The sequence below is a fragment of the Beauveria bassiana genome, assembly GCF_000280675.1.
Source record: "Beauveria bassiana ARSEF 2860 unplaced genomic scaffold BBA_S00035, whole genome shotgun sequence".
Lineage (NCBI taxonomy): Eukaryota > Fungi > Ascomycota > Sordariomycetes > Hypocreales > Cordycipitaceae > Beauveria > Beauveria bassiana.
In genome coordinates, this window is record NW_007930870.1 from 222910 (window position 1) to 243622 (window position 20713).

Here is a 20713-nt window from a genome sequence, read left to right on the forward strand (position 1 = left end):
AAAACAGATGAGATGAGAACAAGAAGAGTTGTGAGACAAGGATTTTGCAGCAGCAGCAGAAAACAGCAACACAGACAACCACTCTCGTTTAATCGGCTCCGGTGCTGTCCTCTGGCACCGTCAGCGCGCCGAGCTTCTCGTCCAGCCAGCGCGCCAGCTCAGCCGCCCGTCTGCGCAGCGCCACGACCGACGTCGACGCCGCTGCCGACGCCGCCGCGCCCACAGCCACGCCCCCCTCATTGTTCGCCGTCGTTGCCGTCGTCGTCGTCGCTGTTGTCTGCTGCTCGCCCGGGTTCGTCAAGCTCTCCGTCTCGCCAGCCATCGCTGTCGCTGTCGTCGGCGTTGCGCTCAGCAGGTCCGCGCTTTCTAGCGCCTGTGTGACCGCCGCCACGGAAGCATTCGTGGACGTTGGCGTCGCAGCAGCGGCAGGCGTTGGTGAGGAAGAAGACGAAGTAGCGTCCTGCGAAGATGACGGTCCGACGCAGACGAGTAGCAGCCCGCATTTGAGACGGCGAATGATGACGGTGCCGCCGCTGAGCTGCACGGTTATGGTGACGGGTCTGATGGGTGCGGTAGCGGTAGTGGCGGCGGCGGCGGCAGCGGCAGAGGCTGGAAGCGGTCGCTGCCCGTCATTGTCATCGTCTGAGCCGTGCGCCGTCTCGTCGTCGTCGTCTTCGTCGTCGTCGTCGTCAACCACGCTGCTGGTGGAAGACGAAGAGGGCGAGGCTCCCGTCGGCAACGGCGGAACGGTGGAGGAGGATGTTGTGGTGTGGATGGCGAGGAGCGAGGCGGCGACGGTGGCGTGCGTGCGCAGGACGGCGACGGGCTGATGCAAGGAAGAGGCGTGCGCGAGGAGCTTGCCGTGGTGCGTGGTGAGGAGCAGCGTGGGCAGAGAGGGTGACGTGTGGGCGCGGAGAAAGGCGTTGAGGCGCTTGGTGAGTAGCAGCGGCGTGGCCTGCGGGAGGGCGGCCATGGTGGTCGGGGGCAAGTTTGTGTCGAGAACCTGGGAGGGCGCGCCTGGCTTGGGTATGTTTGAGGTGTATTGGAGCTGACGGCGGGCGGAATTGACTCGGTGCGAGCTTGAGGGTCAGTCGTGGAAGCGGGATCAATGTGAGAAACGACTGTGCAGTGTGCGGGCGTGGAAGAGGAAGCTTTGGAGGAGTGACGCCTGGGGAGCTCTTGTGGGTGTGTGTGTGGTTTGGGAAAGGTTTGGAGGGTGGGTGAGGCTGGTGAGCGGGCACGGGATCAACTTGGCTGCAAACGTCCGGATTGGGTTCAGTGTGGTGCGACGGAGGCAAGCTGTGGCCACATGTAAATAATTCTGCTATTTTTATATACATGTCCATTGAATTCTTCCTAGCTGTCATGTGCTAGAAGTCCTCCGTTTCCTTTTTTTTTCCCTTTTTTGCGATTTTGTTGTTCTTACTGTGCCGCTTCAATCTACTAGATTGGGAAGATAGACCGACGTCTGCAAGTCTGAGGCGCTGCAATACAAGACCAGAATCCGCAATTGATCGATCTTTCGACTAAATAGCTCCTTTTCAAGAAAGGGCGTTTATAATTAGTCTTTTGAGTGCCTACCAGCCCAGGAACTACGATGCCCGACCGTTGATCGCTCCACGGTGTTAAAGCTTACTTGAAAGCGGAAGGCGATTCCGATCACAGCGATTGCCCCTGCGACGGCATTTTGGTTCTCAATTGCACGATAGTGGTACTATGGCAAGCCAAAGCAACGATATCGATCTATATCAGGCTCATCGATGAAAAGAGACAAGGTAGCAAAAAGATGGAATTGCCTCTTCATCGCGATTGATGCCAACAGCGCAAGGCAATAGCGCGATACCTCCCGCTTGTGCCCGCTTCGACTCATTCTATAGACTGATGGGAAACTTGGTTCTGAGACCTTCGCCGTATTTGTAGAACAAAAAAGGAATCGGGCAGAACGCCAGAGTAATAAACGCCAACAAGCTGTTGCCCCAGCCGAGGCCCAAAGCCTCGTACATTGCTGGCCCTGCAAGAGGCAGCAAGGCACCAAACAAGCTGCGGAGTACGGTATTAGCAGCCAGTGCTGATGCTGCGGCTTCGGCTCCAAATGCATCCACTAGATACAATTGGGCCGGCATGGGCGTCAGAAAAGCCCCGAGTCCGATGACAAGGGTACCCAGGATCGGGACAATCCAATGCGTGACCTTGTCTGCACTCCATCCGTACCAAAAGAAGCCAATCGGTATAACTGGTGTAGACCACATCATGAGAATCAGTCGAAGTTCAGGCCGCTCCAGCTTTCCCTCGCGTGGCTGATGCAAGAGTTTGTCGCTTAAAACGGCGAACAAGACGATACTAACAATCATGCCAATGCCAAGACCCAGGTATGCGAGGCCAGAAGTTTCGGTGGCGAAATGGTAAGTTATTTCAAAGACTCCAGGGAAAGTAGTAAAAAGAAGGTAAATGAGGCCAAACATGAAGGCTGTGTAAAGGGACAAGAGAAAAACCACGGGAGAAAGGAAAAGCATCCTGAGGGGTCGGATGGAAGCGCGCGCGAGGAGTTGAGTCGGTGTGCGGTTCTTGTCAAAAGTTCTCGCCTGGAGGAACATATTACCAGTAGACTTTCGCACTGACGCAGCTTTGCGTTCGAGAAGAACGGGTTCGAAAGTCTCCCTCATCAGTCATCAGGATCAACGCAGTCACGGTGACGATGCCGGCCTGCATCGCATTGTACAGTTAGACGTATGACACATTTAGCAAGTTGAGCTCATCTTTACATACCAGGATCAAAATTATCCAGAAAGTCCATCGCCATCCCAGACGTTCAGTCACGAAGCCACCAATGACTGGGCCAATTACTGGCCCGAGAAGTGGTCCGAGGGCGAAAAGGGCCATGGCCTTTCCACGTTCTCTCGCGATGTAGAGATCCGCAATCGTTCCTCCACCGACAACCATTGGAGCAGAGGCAGCACAGCCGCAAATAAATCGAAATACGAGAAACATGGCGGCGTTGCTGCTGAGAGCGCAACCGATTGTGAAGGCCATGTAGACAGCATTGCAAGTATGGTAGACGACGAGTCGGCCGTAAAGCTCGGACATTGACGAGAGGAATAAAGGCCCAAAAACGTATCCAAGAATGTAAATTGACACAGTAAAGGACGCGACAATGTTGCTAGTAATGCCAAATTCTTTGACTAGTTGGGGAGCGCCTGGGGCAAACATGACGGCGGCGAGATTCCTGAAGAGATAGTCAGTAATACAATTTTCAGTAACATGAAGTGCGTGAAACTCACGAGTAGAGTGTGAATACACTGATAATTAGGACATGCATCTGCTTTGTACCCTTAGTCCAGTTTCGTGGATGCGCAGGGTCTTTGGGGCCGTCCCAGTCAACGCTGTCAGGCCCAGCTGACTTCGCTACAGCTACCGTGCTCGATGCATTAGCTTCTGGGTCCATAGTGTATTGTTAGGAAAAGGGTAGAAAGCTGTCTGATGTATGGATGTATAAGGTTGTTTTGAAGATGATGAGATGTGCCTGCTCAGGTAGTCGTGGGGCCAATGGTCGATGTATAGAGGATGATGTTGGCAGAGTAGGGACGAGGGTAAAAACATATTTTTTAAAAAGATGCCAATTTACATAGATTAAGTATCTACATGGATGAGGCTCAACAGCCTTGTTTGCGCGGTGCTCCGCGATGCTCCGCGGCGCTTCTACCAGATAAGGCTGTATGTATCCCATGTTCAAGTTGGGCAATGTCTGCTGTCCCACCGAGACATGACAAAAGACAGGGGATATATATATATATATATTTAAAAAAAATGCGACTAAATATACCGATACTGTAAGGCGAAGCATATACTTAAACCATATTTTCGGTACAGCTCTGGGCATCCGCCGGCACCACTGGCGCTTTTCTGATGGGTAACTAGTTAGCTGTGTTTGGGGGTAGGTACACGATTCGAAAGCCAGTAACCTCTGTTTGATGGCCATTCGAGATAACGATAAAGCACTGCGTCTATAATCTATATGATTATCAATGATTGTTTACCTCTAGCCATCGACACTGTTAGCTAGCTGTTGACTCTATGAACTGCCTGTTTGACTAGCTGTTGACGCTGTTGACTGCTGAATTGACTGGTTAAATACCTAGCGGACGAGCTGTTACTGAAAGAGCCATGTACATAGTTGCCTCCCCAATCATTTAAATATTAAATTACAATGCGCACGTTCAAATGCGTTTTCCCCTCACCTAACCCTCTGACAGTTCCAGAGGAGGTCCATCACGAGATCCACTACAATTCAGTGTCCCAAAGGAACCTTGCACATGTCTTAATTCTATGAATATTTAATGTATTATCCTAGTATCTTTCTACGCCACAGGTAAGCTACGGCCGCACCGTCTTGTACTGGGATCAAGTAGCTGTTAATCTTGCCCTTTAATTGGTCAGAACCCCTGTAAGTGGCTTTCGACCTCCTCCCAAACTGTCAAAAGGATCGGCTGCCGTATCCGCGGAGGTTCGGAGGTGGCGTTGGTCATTTGCTTCCGTCTGTTGAACAAGCTCCTCAAGGCAGTTTTGATCATCTCGCACCAAAAATGGTTACGCTTTCATGGTAGAGCCGCCATGGTTGATAAAATGGATTCACGAGAGCAACCGCGCGAAAATCTGCGTGGCCATTTAGAAGCGCCGCCTTGCAAGCTACCAACATCTTCGTCACGGCGCCGGGACAAGCTGCAGCTCAGCTGCAACGCGTGTCGGAGACGCAAGTAAGCCAATCAAACTCTCACGAGCCTCATTTTACCATGTCGAGCCATTTTGTGTATTTTCTTTTCTTTTATTCCCGCTCACTGAAAACTGCCCCACCGTTGCCTCGTGCAGAATCACACCTAGCCCGCCGGCTGACGCTCTCGCTGAAGAATACGCTGCGATCGCATGCTCCCATGCAGCAATTGCTCGATACGGGGACTTGGGTCCTCGTGTGTATATGCTCATACAATGGCGCCAAGTTCGTCTACTGCGCCAAATGATGCGGCCCAGGACCAGGCTCCTGCAAGTATGCAGGATCGCATCAACAAATTGGAAAGCCTGGTCTTGGATCTGATGCACCAGACTAGCCCAAGCTCTTGTATGTTGTTTGTTACGGCGCCGTCTTCTTCGAAGGGCATGATGTCTTCAACCAAAGTCACCAACTAATGCTACTCAGCTGCATCACCAATGCCGCCTTTACCTCCTGACCAAGGTTGCCAGTCAGGCACGCATTCTTCGCGATTAGATGCAGAATCAAGAACCGCCGGTCTTTCCGCATCATTTCGAGATGAGTCGCCTTTACCTTTAGATTATGGAAGCTTCAGGCATACAGAAAAGATTGTCAGCTACGTCAGCAGTTCACACTGGGCTGCAGTACTTGACAGCATCGTCGATCTTCGTAACCATCTTTCACAGGAGGAGGATACCATCCTTCCAGTCCCGGAATTGACGCCAGCGAATTCTGAAATATTGAAGCCGCAGCTATTTTACAGCGGGCAGTTGGACGACACAGTTGCCTCAATTATCAGTAACCTACCTCCTCGTCCTACTGTTGACCGGCTTCTATCTCGTTATTTCAACGACCTTGATATTGCCCCTGGTAAGCATGTGTAAAGGCTTCGAATCAATTTGCCCCCTTGTTTAACAACATGTCACAGGCGTTGTCCACAGCGGGCAATTCCTCGCCGAGGTAAGTAACTACTAACACTACATTTGGCACTGCTGCTGTGCTCTCACGCATTCGACATGAAGAAAAGCGAGCCGACTAATTCTATTACTAGTACGAAGAGTTTTGGCGCGCCCCGGAAAGTGCATCAGTCGCGTGGGTAGGTCTCTTGTTCAGCATCATCTGCCTGTCGACGCATCTCCAACAAACATCCCCAACGCAGTCTGGCCACGAAGGCAAAGGTTCACAGCTATCAGAGAAGAATCGCCTGATTGATCTCTACAAGTCCCAATCCATAAAGTGTCTTATTCTTTGCCGATGGACAGAAGGCGGCCCTCATGTTTTAGAAACCTTGATACTTTACTTCCTGGTCGAATGCTTTCACCTCCAGGACATGCAAATTGGGATATGGGTCTTGGTGGGCAACATTGTACAAATCGCGATACACATGGGCTATCACCGAGATGCGAAGCATTTTCCATCCATCTCACCTTTTGTGGGTGAGATGCGCCGACGAGTCTGGGCCATGATTCTGCAGCTGGACTTTAGTGTGTCATCGCAGCTCGGCCTGCCGCGACTCGTCAGAGAGCAGCACGCAGACACGGAAAAGCCAAGCAATCTGTACGACATGGATTTTGATCTCAGCACATTGATATTGCCGGCATCAAGACCCGAGACTGACGTCACCCCGACTCTCTATGTTCTGGCTAAGCTGCGTCTGCTTGATGTCGGGGCCAAGGTTGCCGATTTGGCCACCGAACCTCGGCCGCGCGCATACTCCGACATTTTGAAACTGGATCAAGAAATTGACAAAGCCCAGGACAAACTACCGCCCATTTTCAAATGGACCGGGCTCGCACTCAATGTTTCCTCCCAGATCATGATTCAGCGAATCTGGCTGGAAGTCATTTGCCAACAGCTGCGAATCGTCCTGCACAAGAAGTATTTCAGTCTTGTTCAGCCACAGCAGCAATTCAGACACTCAAAGTCGACATGTTTAAATGCAGCATTGAAAATATTAGAGCTGCAGCGGCTGATTGACCAGGAAACCCAGACAGATGGCCTGTGGTATCAAAGTCGCTGGAGAGTATCATCCGCATTCAACAACGACTTCCTCCTAGCTACGAGTGTTCTTTGCTTTTACCTAAAGACCTACGATAAGCTGCCGAAAGGAAGTTTGCATGACAGTCCGGCGGATGTCACTGAACAGCCTGCGGATTCCGACAGCATCAAAAAGTCTTTGCAACAGGCACAAGAGATTTGGACTCGCCAGTGCGCAGATTCAAAAGAGGCCAAGAAAGCTGTCGCAGCCTTGCACCACGTTCTAGGGCCCATGGGCGTTAATTCACAGCTGCAATCGGACTGCGATATGCAAAACATTTCAGGGCATTCGTCTCTGTCAACTCCGGCCATTTCGCACTTTTCAGGCAAGTACTGTTGTCATGTCCTTCGTGGCAGGGCTGCAAGCAGTAAGTATCTGACTGACAACTGGCAAGGATTCGATTTTAGCGATGCGACTTTTGGTTCAGTTGACGGATTCAATTGGCAAGGATCTGCGGCTGATCTGATCCCGAGCAACGAACATTGGGCCGGTGCAGGCGATTTGTAGCAACGAGACTTTGCGGCTTGATCATATTTGATCTGGTCTGGATATAATGATGCGTCGATGAGTGGTGCAGACGTCACCGTCACCAACCCAGACCTAGCACCTTGTCGGGGTCCTCGTCGGCGCCGACAGTCAAGGCGGCGGAGGCACGGGTTATATTTGTACTTGGGAGGAATGACTCTTACTTCAAATTAATCAACGACATCTTTTGCGTGTATAGTAGAGGGGTAGACCTCGTAGCCTACCGCCATCTGTCTTACTATGGGTGCGCCATATAATTTCAGACGGAAGAGCAGAGCCGACCTCGGCGTCCTGACATTACTGAGCTACACCCCTGACTAGCATTAATTTTGTCAAATATTCTGGCCCCACCTTGAGCTGGGTCTGCGGCCCCGTCCGCTGCGGGGCCGGACCGGCTGCCCGAGAAGGGCGAGCACCACGTGAGCTTTCATATTGCCGGATATTGCTTCGGGAGAGAACTCACCTTCCTAAATAGGGCAATTGTTAGGATGATGTGCCTATTGCGGGGTGCACAGCCCTATAGTCAGTCATGGTAGTGATATGCGACGAATCATGCATCATGCATCATGCACATACATAATGTGGATATACACAGCCCTGCTCGCAAAAACACAACAATCGAATGAACCAGTTCGCCGATGAGGCTCGCAAGTGTCCTCGGCTCTGCCGGAGAATGTAAAGCCCCCCCATGATACTTGTCCTCATGCGCACAGCCTTGCTTGGCAGGCTAGGGCTCTACGGCAGTACATAGGGCAAACCGTCTCATAATGAGTTAAAAAAAGGTACAAAACAGCGGAAAGCATATAACAAAAAACGGATATATACAGAAAAGAGGTCTCTGTAGCGAGTATATATTTTTAGTCCTCCGTAGTGCGCTTTGTATAGCTTCTTTATATTGTATTTTACCTTGAAACCACCGTCAACCGTCCTTTCAAATTGCCCCGAATAATCCCTCAGTAATTCTTTAGGGTGTTTTCATCGTATAGATAGTACTATCTAAATTAGTTCTACTGAAGCCGGATACGAGTTACGAGGAGACGTTTTGAAACAGCTTCTGCCGTCGGCTCCACCCGTCGCCTCGGAGTTATGCTATAAGCGGGTGCGTACCGTGCGTACCTGGCTACGAACTTCGGGCCCTCAAGGTTTGGACCTCGAGTCTTGGCGTGATGCTGTGCTCAAGTACCTTGATGACTGGTCTTTGGACGGCCGGCCGCGCGGCAATGGCAGATATGTTCTCTCGGTAACCTAGAGACGAATGTACTCCAGCGTCACTGATCTCCTTGCGTAGTGCAGCATCCATTCGACGAAGCCGCGATGAGCAGTATTATGGTAACGACTCGCGCATAAATGGTATTTATGGTTTGGGGGACCTGCAGTGTTGGGGCACTAATGCAACAAAACGGGCTGATCCGGGAACGCTGGTGTAATTGCCATTTTGGTAGCAAATTATGGACAGGGAACACTCGTTAATGAAACCAGACGATCCGGGTTAATTGCTGTTTCCAAGACTAAATTGTTGCCCTATAAGCGACTTACGTACGCCCTGGTGTCAAATTGAACCTTAAATTTGGAGAATGCTGGACTTTAGTACCTTTTCTCCGAGTTTATCGTGGGAATTATATCGGTATGGTTTCCCACTCTATACCTTGACGAGTCATGCGTGTATAGTCAGGTGAGGAACATGACGCCATGCGTTACAACCGTGATAGCCGCAACTCAGTGTCCACGAACAAGATCGGATGGAACACCCGCTCGGCAGATGGCAACTATCCAAAACTACCCAGCAGCTCTAGCCATTATCCTACTTTCTTGTAGATGACTCGTAATACCCAGCTAGACAGGGCAATCGGCGGAACCCTTGAGCCACCAACCCTAGCTAGCATGGAGATTATACTTGGGGACTGATTTAGAAGCTCATGCTCAACTTGTCACAATAGACACTATCCGTATGATTATTCTGGCTGCCCGACGCTTCCGTTCCGAGTGATGCTCCAATGTATTGGTTTTTCCTGCTGTTTCAAGGAAAAGTAGACTACTTGGTGATGTAGTCTTTAAATTGACTTCATTCTTGACTGCCTTTCCTATAAAGCCTCGCCTCCCACCACGCTTTGTTTACTCAGTCATCAAAGACAGCATCACTCATTACTTACCTGCTTCCATCTCTTCAGCTCCATACTACGATAGAAGTGCACAATGCAGCTCACTCATTTGTCTCTTGCCCTTGGGCCTGCTCTGCTTCACATGGCAGCAGCTGCACCGGCCGACGAGCCTCTGGGCAACCAGAATACGAACGAAGCTTATGGTCTTTTGACCAAAGGGCAAGGGTAAGCGGCTCTTGAAACCTTTCCTCGCCCAAGCTGCGAAGATGCTAACTCGGATTCAGCTACAACACTTTCCTTGAAAAGGGCAGAATTGTTGACGCCGTCATCTGGCCCAAGAACAAGAAGAGAGCCGATTCAGATGCACCTGAGAACACCCAAAACGAGATTGGTTTCGACTTCGTGCCTCCCACCACCGGCTTGGACGACTTTGCGGGTATCGATGCGGCGGAGTACTTTGAGGCCCCCAAGCCCGAAGAGGTCGAGGCCCGTATCGCTGAAGAGTTGAAAAAGTTGAAAGATGAGAAGAGGAGGAAGAAAGAGGAAAAGAAAAAGTTGCTTGCGTCGAACAGCCTGCAATCTCGCGCCGAGGACCCAAGCTGCCCGGGTACGGTGCACAAGGAGACCAAGTTTATCGAAGACTACAAGTATGTGACCGCTACATCGAGCTTCGCAGAACTAGGACTAACATGTGTTGCATTGCAGAACCTACCTGAAGACTCTCGGTATTGGCGGTGGCGCTACCATCTCAGGCTGGGGTCAGAGTGCTTCTGTCTCTGGTAATTACCTGGACCAGGCCAAGGTGAGTTACCTGAACGTGAGATTCTTCAACTTGCATGCACTAAGGCTAATATCTATGTGTAGTTCAACAAGAACAGCTTGACATATATCGCCGTTATCAATGTTGAGAGACAGAACACTGAACCTGGCGGATTCCAGTTTAACACGGCGAGATACAAGGCTGGAAGATTTGCCAAAGACTTTGGTGACCGCTGGATTCATGGTATGCTCTCCGGATGTCATTGCCATCTCCTGATTTGTTCGTTAACCATGATAAAAACGATTAGGCTTCAAGACTGGTGGCAGGATGGTTGCTCGCGTCACGTTTACTGCCACGGATGACACCAAGTCAACGGACCTGAAGGCAAAGTAAGTTTTGCCTCATTGCAACTGACAAACAATACTAAGATTTTTTTCCCCATTTAGTGCCAAGACGGCATTGAGCTTCTGGGGTGTCAAGGGTGACTTGACCCTCGACGTCAAAAAGGGCATGGAAGAGGTTAACAAGCACACTACTGTCGAAGTTTCACTCTTCTACCAGGGCGAGTTGGGTGCCATTATGAACAAGGAAAAGTCCCCCAAGGACATTTCCTTTGGATCTGCAGAATCAGTACTCAGCCAGGTTAAGACGTGGGCTGACAAGTTTGAGGACTATGTCTGCAAGCAAAACTTTGCATACGGGTAAGACATGGCTGGATTTACTACTGATGGCTAATAGACCTATTAACCGCTTAATTAGTCCCCTTCTGGATGAGTACGACGTGGTCCCAGGCTTCAGTGACCTAGACGACGTGGAGGTTCCTGATTACGACTTCGTGTCTCTCTATGTACGTTTTATTCCGTACTGTACCTGTATACTCGTACTAACCCATGATTTCAGTCTATTGAGATTCTGTCCCTTATGGTGAAGATTGAAGAGCAGAAGAATATCCTAGTCGCTTGTAAGTCTTCCACTTCAACTTCATGATTGGGGCGATCAAATGCTGATTTTTTTTTTCCTACAGCCAAGGAAATTGACGACACCAAGAAGAGTGAAATCACGAGGGACGCCCTCCAGATGATCGGTGAAGGCAAGAAATGGGTATGCTAACAACCTTGTGCACCACATATCACGATTGCGACTTGTTGCTAATCCCTCCGGTACTAGGTCAAATCGGCTGGTCAAGATCCGGAAAAGGCTGCTCCAGAGGCCGCGAAAGTCATGACATCTCTTGGCACCAATTTCATCAACAAGTACAAGGCAGACGTGACCTTGGCGCTCAAGGTCAATGATCCAGCCGGCTTTGCGAAATGCAAGAAGCTTGCGAACCAAAAGACTGTAGAGTGTGTCAGAACCCACGGCAAATCTCAAGAAGGTCAAGATGTGTTTGAGTTTTGCGCCAAGGTAGGCAAGGATACGATGGATCAGTGCAGAGCTGGAACTCTCTAAGTATATATCGGCTAGCTAGCTGGAGCTTTGACATGATTGTCGCAAGGCGACTAGGGATCCGAGAAATACGCACTTGGCAAGACATCCGTATTATGAAGGCCTAATCAAATTGAAATCCCACTATCGGCTATTTCTGAATTCCTATACAAAGTGATTGTAATTGATCGTGTTGATGCTGCTATTTGAGTGCGGGCAGACGGGCTATGGCTACATTTCAATCGCAAAGTTAGCTCCACTAGCCATATGTTCTCAGCAAGCACCATTACGCTCTCCAGTGACTGCGTAAACTCAACGACTATCGAATCAAAAGTCAGTCAATCATCGCCAGCTAATGGTCAACCAGTTAACCATCAGCCAGTCAATCGACAGCCAGTTACCTAACAGCTAATCAATCAACAACCAGTCAACTGACACAGCAGTCAATCAGTAGCAGTTAATCATCAGCCGCCAGTCAACTAGCTGCTAGTTCGGCTGACTGCTAATAAAATAACTTGCTGCTGATAGACTGGCTGCTCCTGACGGATGTGGCTAGCCAAACGTCTTCGTCTGGCCAAATCCAGGCATCTGTGACGGGGCTGCTGAGCGTCATCTTGCCAGGCAACTCTACCGGTTCTTCAGCTGATAGCAAGCTCTTCCAAGGCGTAGTGGGCGGGGTAGCGTTCTGCGGGTTGCTCGGCTTAGGCATATTTCAACTCTACAGACGGCGCGGGACAGCTCGACCCATGTCATGGCTATTTGGAAAGCAGAAGACAGGCCGGTTGGATGGGACTCGTATCTCGCAGCCTATTGATACAGTCAATAGCCTAGGCTGGAACTGGCTAACGCCTAGATAGTCGCGTCTGAGCGTATTGTCGTCCTTTGCACCATGATGTTGATGACCAACGCGGATGCAAGTGGCTTACAGCCTGATTTGCCTGTATTGTAAGAAAAGCCAGCACAAGAAAACGAATAGTATGTAGGAAGCTGTGGAGACTTTCGGGACCAATGACGTACTTCGATCAACTGTAGCGTTAATTATTACAATAGTAAATATTTTCCTTCGACTGGCTTATGATCATGGGTTGGTTGCTCGCTCTGCGCTGACAGTGAATGTGATCCTAAATAGGTAGCGCATCACTCATGCGGCATAGTTACTGCATGTGTTGCAGCCATCAGCTGGATTCCCAGACGCAGCCCTCTCATTGGCCCAAATCAAGATTAGACCCGCTTTTGTACCTGGATCAGTTACTGGAGGCAAGAACCCGCAACACAACAAGAAGCAACAAACACCAACCCAAACCAACCCGTGATACGTACGTTATACTCCCTGACGGGACCAACAGCATGCTTTGACGAATATTGCTTCTCAGCGTTCTTTTCTAGCCGCCATTTTTGGCCCGCCTCCCCTGGACCGACGCGCGAGCACGCATAGAAGTGCTGCGGCCCAGCAGCGTGACCATGCTCGCACTCATGGCTACCTTCTCGTACCCTCGCCAAACATCCAGCGTGTACTCAATTTTTTTTTTTTTTTGGCTCGATGATCTTCTTGGGCAAAATCAACCAGACGGAGGAACACTTTAGACGCAGCGAGGTCAATGCGCTAGCGGAGAGCATCGCAAACAACGCATGGGAAGGATGAAGTAGCCGCCGAAAGCACGAGACGGCCAGAGAGCGGCGAGAGCATGCAGTCTCTGGAGCAGCGGCTGATAGAGGAAAATGCCGAGCTACAAGAGAGGCTCGACAGCGTGCGAAACCGCTTCGCTCGTCTGTACAATGCAATGGAAGTGGCCATACAAACACCCACCCACAAAGATGGTCGTCGTCGTCAAATATAAATCAGATGGCGATGCGGGTTTCTGACAGACATGGCGACAAGTTTACTCGGTATATAAACATACTTGGTAACAACGAGATGGACGGCCAAAGGATGATAGATGCGACCGTCAATCAGTTACCGCCGACTGCGCTGTCTGGGCAGAATCTCTTCGTGGGAAAACATAAGAGTAGGAGAAAAAACAACGCAGCAGTGAGCGGCACAGCACTGTCGTGTCGTGGGTTACCTTCAACGCGTGGGTCGTTGGTTCCCAAGGCCTGGAGTGAGGCCAACGGCTGGAAAACCGTCCAAGAGGTTGGATTCGTTGGATTCGTTGGCGCTGCGGCAGTGCGTCCTCACACCAATGACCGTTTTACGTGTCTGTGGACTGCGCACAAGGCAGCAATAGCCTTTGGTGGTTTTAGAGTTGCTGCTTGTCTCGCTACATAGAGTACAGAGCTAACGTGTTGTGGTGGTGGCTTTGCATTTCGTCGCTCGCTGGCCGAGCCACCACACACAGTCTGACTTTTTCCCAATAATCATCATCATCGGAAGCCTCATCCATCCGACTTTTTATCCACTCAAACATTGCAGTACATCGTCGCCATCAACAGATCTCACAGCTTTGCTACGCTATTCGTTTTTGCTATGCTACAGATGCCAAGACGGCGCCCGTCCTCGTGCCGCCGCGGGCTGCAAACGCCACGAGCACCACCGCTTTCCGAGGCCGACTTCAAAGAGCAATACGCCTTCAAGCCGTCGTGCAACATTTCTCTGTACGGGGAAAACCTGTCCCGCTATCGGCCGGGCGGCTACCACCCCGTATCCCCAGGCGACACCTTCAAGGATGATCGATACGTCGCTACGCGCAAACTCGGCTGGGGCGATTCATCTACCGTCTGGCTGGTCAAAGACGCATTGTATGCTCCCTTTTCCTTACTCCATCCCTCTCACTCTCTGTGTCTTTCTCTTGCCGCAACTCTCTTCATCTTCGTTTGCTGACTTGATGCACACAGCCTCGATCGGTGGGTCGCCCTCAAGATCTTCATTGCCGAGCTCAGCACGTCAAGACAGCCAGTCGCCGCCACCAAGGCCCTGTGCTGCCGCAAAGACACCGCCGAGTTGTTCCCAGCCCTCTACGACAGCTTCTTCCACGAGGGTCCCAACGGCGTGCATCTGTGCCTAGTCATGGAGCTCCTCGGTCCGACTCTCTGGAATCTCATGACGTACTTTACAGATATATGCGATCGCATCCACCCGGAGGATGTGCTTAGACTTACGCGGCAAATCTTGAGCGGCGTAGCTACGTTTCACGGGGCTGGTATCGCTCGAGGAGGTAAGTATCGCGACCAAGTCATATCATCATTGCGCATCCCCTCTCCATCTGCTCCCCGTTCCTTCATCCGCCCCTCTCCTGATTTGCCCCCGGACGGCAGCTAACCTGCAGCACACGCGCCAGACCTGAATGCCTCCAACCTCGTGTTTACCATTCGTAACCTCGTAGACGACGATGCGCTCTTTGAAGCACTCGGAGAGGAGAGTCTCAAGATGGAGATCGTACGCAGGGACGGCGCGCCGCTCACTGCCCACATGCCACGCCAGTTCCACGACACGCCCGACTGGCACAGCTGGGTCGATGAGGACGAGGAAGACCTGCGCTTCGTCGGTGTTGACGACTGGTTTCGCACCACCGATCGTATGCCCAGCAGCGACGCTCTGAGGGGCGCGTGTCCTGCGCCGGAGGTGCTGTTTGAGGAGACGTACGACTACCGTGCGGATCTCTGGCACGCCGGCTGCGTTGTAAGCCCCCCTCCCCGCGCCACCGTCGACGATCGAAGCGTAGTCGATATGTTTTATAGCCCATGTCGAGCGAAACGAAAGATGAAAAAAGAAAAGATGGGTGTAAATGAACGCCGCGCTACGCCTTTCTTTTGCGTTCGCCGCGCTCGGCGTGGGACACGAACATATAGGACGGCCGGGGATTTGACTGACAATTTCCGCTTTTAGATACACGAACTCATCTTTCAGAACTGCCCCCCCATGTACATGGGCAACGATCAGTTATACATTACCGAAATGATTGGCTTCGTTGAGGGCCTGCCGCCTGAGTGGGAGCCCGCGTGGCGATGTATCCGCGCGACGTCCGCCCCTCCCCCTGAACATCGTACGTAAAGTCAACCTGAGAACTTTCTTTTTTGCCGCCCTCTCTGGCTGACAATGATAGTGCTGCGTTACCACTCGCCAACGGTAAGCGTCGAGCAGAGTTTCAAAAACAAGGTGCCGGATGCCGAACTCACGCAGCTGCTCCCCGTCATCCGCGGGCTGTTGAGGTTCCGCCCTCAAGACCGAATCTCCGCCCGCCAGGCCCTCGCTCTTCTCTTGTAATTTTTACGCGACGAAAGAGCCGAGCGCGAGCAGTATCTTTCGCGGTATTACGTTGTGAACCTGTCTACCGTCGGGCAATTTCGGCACCCCACCCTGTAGGCGCAGTTGACAATCGGGATAACTGACGACCTTTTTCTTCTCAATGACGATTGGCGATTTTCGCTTTTCACAAGCAGACCATCATCACCTGACTACTCACGCAAATTTCAACGGCTATCCCTACCAGTGCTGTCTTTTTTTTCGCATCTTTATGAAGAAGAAAATACGCGTGGCTGAACTTCGAGCCCACGCGTGATGTTCTGACTAAGGGTACGGCGTATATTCTGCGCGCTCTTTGCGCGGTCTGCGCGGTCTCTGTCGATCACTAGCAGAGTGTGTTGTGGGGGAACCGGCCATGTGTTTTGTCGCCCACTTGCCGAACCCTTGAACCAGCGTACGAGCTATCTTCGTCGATCGTATTTGCACTCTCTTCACTACAGCAAGTACTTCGCCCCACCACATCACATCAATCATCAACAAGGGCCCTAGCATGTTGCGGAGTAATGCATTTAGTGCATTGATTCATCGAGCATACAAATCAAGGTACCCTGGGTGCCAGGAGTCTCCTGGCGGCATTAACTCAGGGAAATGGGTTTGTGACAATCGTTCGAGGTTAATCAGCAGTGCGCCTTCCTTCACTTCATCATTTACAACCGCCCTGGGTTCATTGCGTAACAGCTGGTTCTAGGGAAGTTCTAGTGTCGTGCTCGTAATATAGATTAATACAATCCGTCGTCTCGTACCACGCTCTCTTAACTGGACAGCAATGACCAATTAGCACCATCAATATATCTATGCCAGCATTGTTTATCGTGAATTAGTACAGTCCTGGTACAGGGAATGGCTTACTTCTCTCTAACTCATCACTAATTTTAAGGTCATTATAACGAATATATAAGAGTATCGAGCGGGTACGCCTGCACGTTTATCCGTAGAAGGCTCGATAGCACGTCTAAAAGCCTACTCTAGGGCGCCAACAGACGTAAATAATCAAATCAAATCAAATCAAATCAAATCTGCCATCCAGAGCGGCCTTGACTTGTGTTGTCGCGCCTGTATCTCGAATCAATTTGCTCCCTCCGGATGCAACATTCCCTTCATCTGCTTTCAAGGGACTGGGCACCCTCCCCCCTCCCCCCCTCCCCCCCTCCCCCCCTCCCCCCTTCCCCCCCCCCCCGGGCCGGTAGCCCCCGGGCGGAGGCAACAGTGGTGACTCGTTGAGGCAGGCGGCGTCTCATGCGAGGGCATCCGCGAGTCACGGCGGCAATTCCCGAAAGAAAAGCCGGCCCCCGCATTCCTCTCTCTTCCCCCGCCGGCATGTGAAGGGAGAGACGCTGATTCATACGCGCAGGCCCACCCGAAGCGATTAAACGAGCTCCGGGAGGACGCCAAACGTCTGACTATCCTGACTCGACTCGGCTACACCGTTCCTCCGCGGTTTCTTGGAAGCGTATTCATGGTCGGCGTGAATCAGGACACAGCCGTAGCTCTCGGCCGGGTTTGTCGCCTTCCACCGAGGCGGCGCCGTGGTAGAGAAAGCAGCTGTATATGGTGCATGACAATTCTGCTGGAGCAAGACTCGCGAACGGCTTCGAATAGACCACCTCCCTTTCTGCGTCTTTTCGCGCTAATGTCGAGAAACTGATCTTTCCTGTGTACACCCCACAGTCTTCGAGTCATTCGCAGGCGCAATATCCTGGATGAGGTGAATCGCAATATTCCCCGTTCTGAGTAAGGCCCAATATTCTGATAAGGTAAATCTTAACAATGACCACTGTGTGTAGGGCGCAATATCCTGAATAAGGTAAATCTCAATGATGCCCCTTGCAAGTAAGGCCCAATATCCCGAATGAGGTAAATCTTAACAATGCCCATTGTGAAGGCGCAATATCCTGAATACGGTAAATCTCAATACCGCCCATTGCGGGTAAGGCGCAATATCTTCAAGAAGGTAAATCGCAATAATAACCGTTTTGAGTCAGGGGCAACATCCTGGCTGAGGTTAAAGTCTGTCTTCGCAGAACCCTCTTATTGGTTATGCCGAACCTGCCTTGATTCGTAACAGGACCCCTTTGCTGATGAATAGACGCGACCCTTCTTCTTGCTACCCACTCTCGGATCTTGGTTGCTCGCTGTCTTGCAGCTCACGTCTCCCAGCTCGCGCCTGATTACTCGTGCTATCAGTCACCAACTTCATGGCTTAGCAACAATCATGGGATGCCCGTCTGTGATGACTTGTTGTTTCTGTGATGACTTGTTGTTTCTGTGATGACTTGTTGTTTCTGACAGGAACTAGGCACCAACCGGATTGCTGACAATAATAAGCCAAAGAGAAGAAGAAGAAGAAGAAGAAGACGAAGAAGAAGAAGACGAAAAAGAAGAAGACGAAGAAGAAAAGCGAAACGCCATGTCTTGGGCAGCGAATTAAGAATGAAGAATCAGGCTTGGATGACTCGACCATCAGGCCGCGAAGCTAGGCAAGGCAAATCAAACTCAGCTAAACCATAAGCCCATAAGGAATCCCAACTATCACGGTCCACTAGGGTTACGTGCGAATACATAGCTATAAAAGGGTAAGAATATAGTAAGAACTACTAGAGGAGGACTTCTCTCCTCCAGTAATTAATAAAGTCATTATTAAGAACTACTTACTATACCTTAGCTATAAACTAGCTACTTTCTTATAATCTATCCTTTCTCCTTCTTCGTGCTAGCCGCATTCTTTGACACCAACCTTCTGCAGAGTCAGTCCGGCATCCCGACTCGGTCTTGACTCTTTACGAGAGCATAATAATTTTAGATTACCAACTCAACTGGGATAGCTCAATTTGTTTCAAGTGCCTCAAGCGGAAAAGAGTCGAGACAGCTTCATCATGACTATAAAGAAGGCTGAGCATCCCTTCCGACAAGTCACCTTTTCTCTCTTCTCATAGCCTCCAGAGCAACCATCAGCATAGTGCCAACCTAGTCCTTCTTTATCTCACCACCATTACTTTGACTCTTGACCAAGATGCCTTCCATCTCCAAGATTGCCGCCACGACTCTGGCCGTGACGTCGGCCCTACTCGTTGGCGCCCCGGGGGTCTCGGCCGCCGCCGTCCGTGCTGTCGAGCAGGAGCAGGTCAATTTCTGTGATTGGGACGCAGAAAATGAGCTGGCCACCAAGCTGGCAAGAGATGTCAACCAGGATGTGCTTGACTTTATATTCAACGGTGGTCCGCCGGTGCCGATTGAGCCGGCGCCGCCTGCGCAGTCAGCTGCGGCCGACGATGGCCGCATGCTAGAGGTTGGCGTCTACATGCATGTCGTGGACAATCCCGAAGACAAGAACCTCACCAAGTTTCTTCTTGATGTACGCTGCGTCCGCCTTGCCCCCCTCCCCCTTCCCCTTCCCGCCTCGTCCCTTTCTTTCCCTTGGCTTGTTGTGGCTGTACTAACGTAAGAAACGCCTGTCCTCTTAGCGCTCTGACTTTGACCGGCAAATCGGCGTCTTGAACGAGAAATATGCCCCGGTCAACATCTCCTTCCACTTCCTCGACGCCGACTGGAAGCGGCACGAGTTCAAGGACAACGAGCCGAGCCCGTTGCGCCACCCGATCACGAAGGAACTGCAGCATGGCGACACCAAGACCCTGAACCTCTTCTGGAAAAAGGGCAACACGAACTGGGGCGGCTCAACGCTGACTTTCAACAAGAATGGTGCCAGGACGGACGCTATGTACGTTAACGCCGACACGGTGCTTGGCGGCTCCCATCCCGTCTGGAACCTGGGCATCACGGTCGTTCACGAGGTCGGACACTGGTTCGGTCTCGGCCACACCTCAATGATTCGACCTGGCGACTGCGAGTGGAATTGGCAGAACAAGCCTGGCATGAGCAACGAGTATGTCTGTCTCCGGTGATGATCAAGAGAATAAGATAAGACTGACCCAAGTAGAACCTGTGGCTCTCAATGCGACCACAACTACATGAGTTACGGTGTCGAGTAAGTCTTCAGAGCCGATTCAGGTAAAGACAGCTGGCAGTTTTGGTGCTTGGTCTAACACGTCATCTAGTGAATGTCTGAGTGAGTTTACCCCTGCGCAGATCTCGAGCATGCGCAAATACGCGATCGAACAGCGTGGACTTTAGAGCAAGTCAGTTGCGCTGTATCCCGTGCGATACCTGTGCGTTTGGGATGGGTCGAGGCAACCTTCAAGGCTGTAGCTTGCAGCCCAAGTTTCCATTTGATGCCGAGAGTTTGGAAAACAGAGTCCTGTCCCGATAGAACAATATCAAGTCCTGAGAGAGCACATCTCAATCACCATTCATTCCTTGATTAAGACATGCGCAGACATCCCAACAATCAGTACTGATTGATCAGACCCTTACTGAAAACTGATTGATTACTCGTAGCGTTACTGATACTGATTGATTAGCTAATCAGTAGGTGTGGGAACACTGTGTGTGCTAGGTGTTTCCCTCACGAACATATGATTCCATCACACCCTCGCACACGCCACATCATATACTCCGCTAATATCCCTAGAAAAAGCCTAATGTAGTAATAAAGTAGCTACCAGATGTTGATCTACAATCCTCTACGCGTAAGATATAGGGATAACGAAGCTACTAAACATATATATTAAAAATTAGTTTATTCTTCTTCTAACTTTTAAGGTACTCTATCATCTTAATCGTCTCCGCCCCTAGACGTACACGGTTAAATAAAATAGTACGCTAAGTGCTTAAGAAGATACACTCTACTATATCTAATATAGACGTAATTAAAAGCACTTTAAGAGCTATTTTATATAACCATAGGTATTTAGTCTACTACTCCTCCCTACTCTACTATACTAGTAGACTTAATATAATCTTATAATATAGTTAATAAGTAAATAAC

General features: G+C 50.7%; 6 protein-coding genes across 6 annotated transcripts; 4 read left to right on the forward strand and 2 right to left on the reverse strand.

Moving 5' to 3' along the window:
- Nucleotides 1–88: 88 nt before the first annotated feature.
- On the reverse strand, nucleotides 89–973 carry BBA_08521 (uncharacterized protein; the record flags this gene model as incomplete). The annotated part of the gene is made up of 1 exon (XM_008603618.1): nucleotides 89–973. One exon carries the CDS (start codon nucleotides 971–973, stop codon nucleotides 89–91), a length of 885 nt encoding a protein of 294 aa, XP_008601840.1.
- An 898-nt stretch (nucleotides 974–1871) lies between these two features.
- BBA_08522 (MFS transporter, putative) lies at nucleotides 1872–3442 on the reverse strand (the record flags this gene model as incomplete). The annotated part of the gene is made up of 4 exons (XM_008603619.1): nucleotides 1872–2582; nucleotides 2620–2703; nucleotides 2767–3223; nucleotides 3279–3442. The coding sequence occupies 4 exons, from the start codon at nucleotides 3440–3442 to the stop codon at nucleotides 1872–1874; spliced, it is 1416 nt and encodes a 471-aa protein (XP_008601841.1).
- Nucleotides 3443–4980: 1538 nt separating this feature from the next.
- BBA_08523 (fungal specific transcription factor domain protein) lies at nucleotides 4981–7286 on the forward strand (the record flags this gene model as incomplete). The annotated part of the gene is made up of 4 exons (XM_008603620.1): nucleotides 4981–5110; nucleotides 5189–5611; nucleotides 5670–5701; nucleotides 5793–7286. 4 exons carry the CDS (start codon nucleotides 4981–4983, stop codon nucleotides 7284–7286), a joined length of 2079 nt encoding a protein of 692 aa, XP_008601842.1.
- A 2211-nt stretch (nucleotides 7287–9497) lies between these two features.
- On the forward strand, nucleotides 9498–11648 carry BBA_08524 (uncharacterized protein; the record flags this gene model as incomplete). Its single annotated transcript, XM_008603621.1, has 11 exons — nucleotides 9498–9628; nucleotides 9688–10050; nucleotides 10109–10205; nucleotides 10268–10406; nucleotides 10471–10552; nucleotides 10610–10864; nucleotides 10923–11010; nucleotides 11064–11124; nucleotides 11188–11264; nucleotides 11331–11567; nucleotides 11628–11648. The coding sequence occupies 11 exons, from the start codon at nucleotides 9498–9500 to the stop codon at nucleotides 11646–11648; spliced, it is 1551 nt and encodes a 516-aa protein (XP_008601843.1).
- Nucleotides 11649–13503: 1855 nt separating this feature from the next.
- On the forward strand, nucleotides 13504–15789 carry BBA_08525 (serine protein kinase; the record flags this gene model as incomplete). The annotated part of the gene is made up of 6 exons (XM_008603622.1): nucleotides 13504–13752; nucleotides 13999–14324; nucleotides 14421–14740; nucleotides 14864–15204; nucleotides 15412–15568; nucleotides 15629–15789. 6 exons carry the CDS (start codon nucleotides 13504–13506, stop codon nucleotides 15787–15789), a joined length of 1554 nt encoding a protein of 517 aa, XP_008601844.1.
- A 3049-nt stretch (nucleotides 15790–18838) lies between these two features.
- BBA_08526 (metalloprotease-like protein) lies at nucleotides 18839–19959 on the forward strand (the record flags this gene model as incomplete). The annotated part of the gene is made up of 4 exons (XM_008603623.1): nucleotides 18839–19180; nucleotides 19290–19711; nucleotides 19766–19813; nucleotides 19884–19959. The coding sequence occupies 4 exons, from the start codon at nucleotides 18839–18841 to the stop codon at nucleotides 19957–19959; spliced, it is 888 nt and encodes a 295-aa protein (XP_008601845.1).
- Nucleotides 19960–20713: the final 754 nt, after the last annotated feature.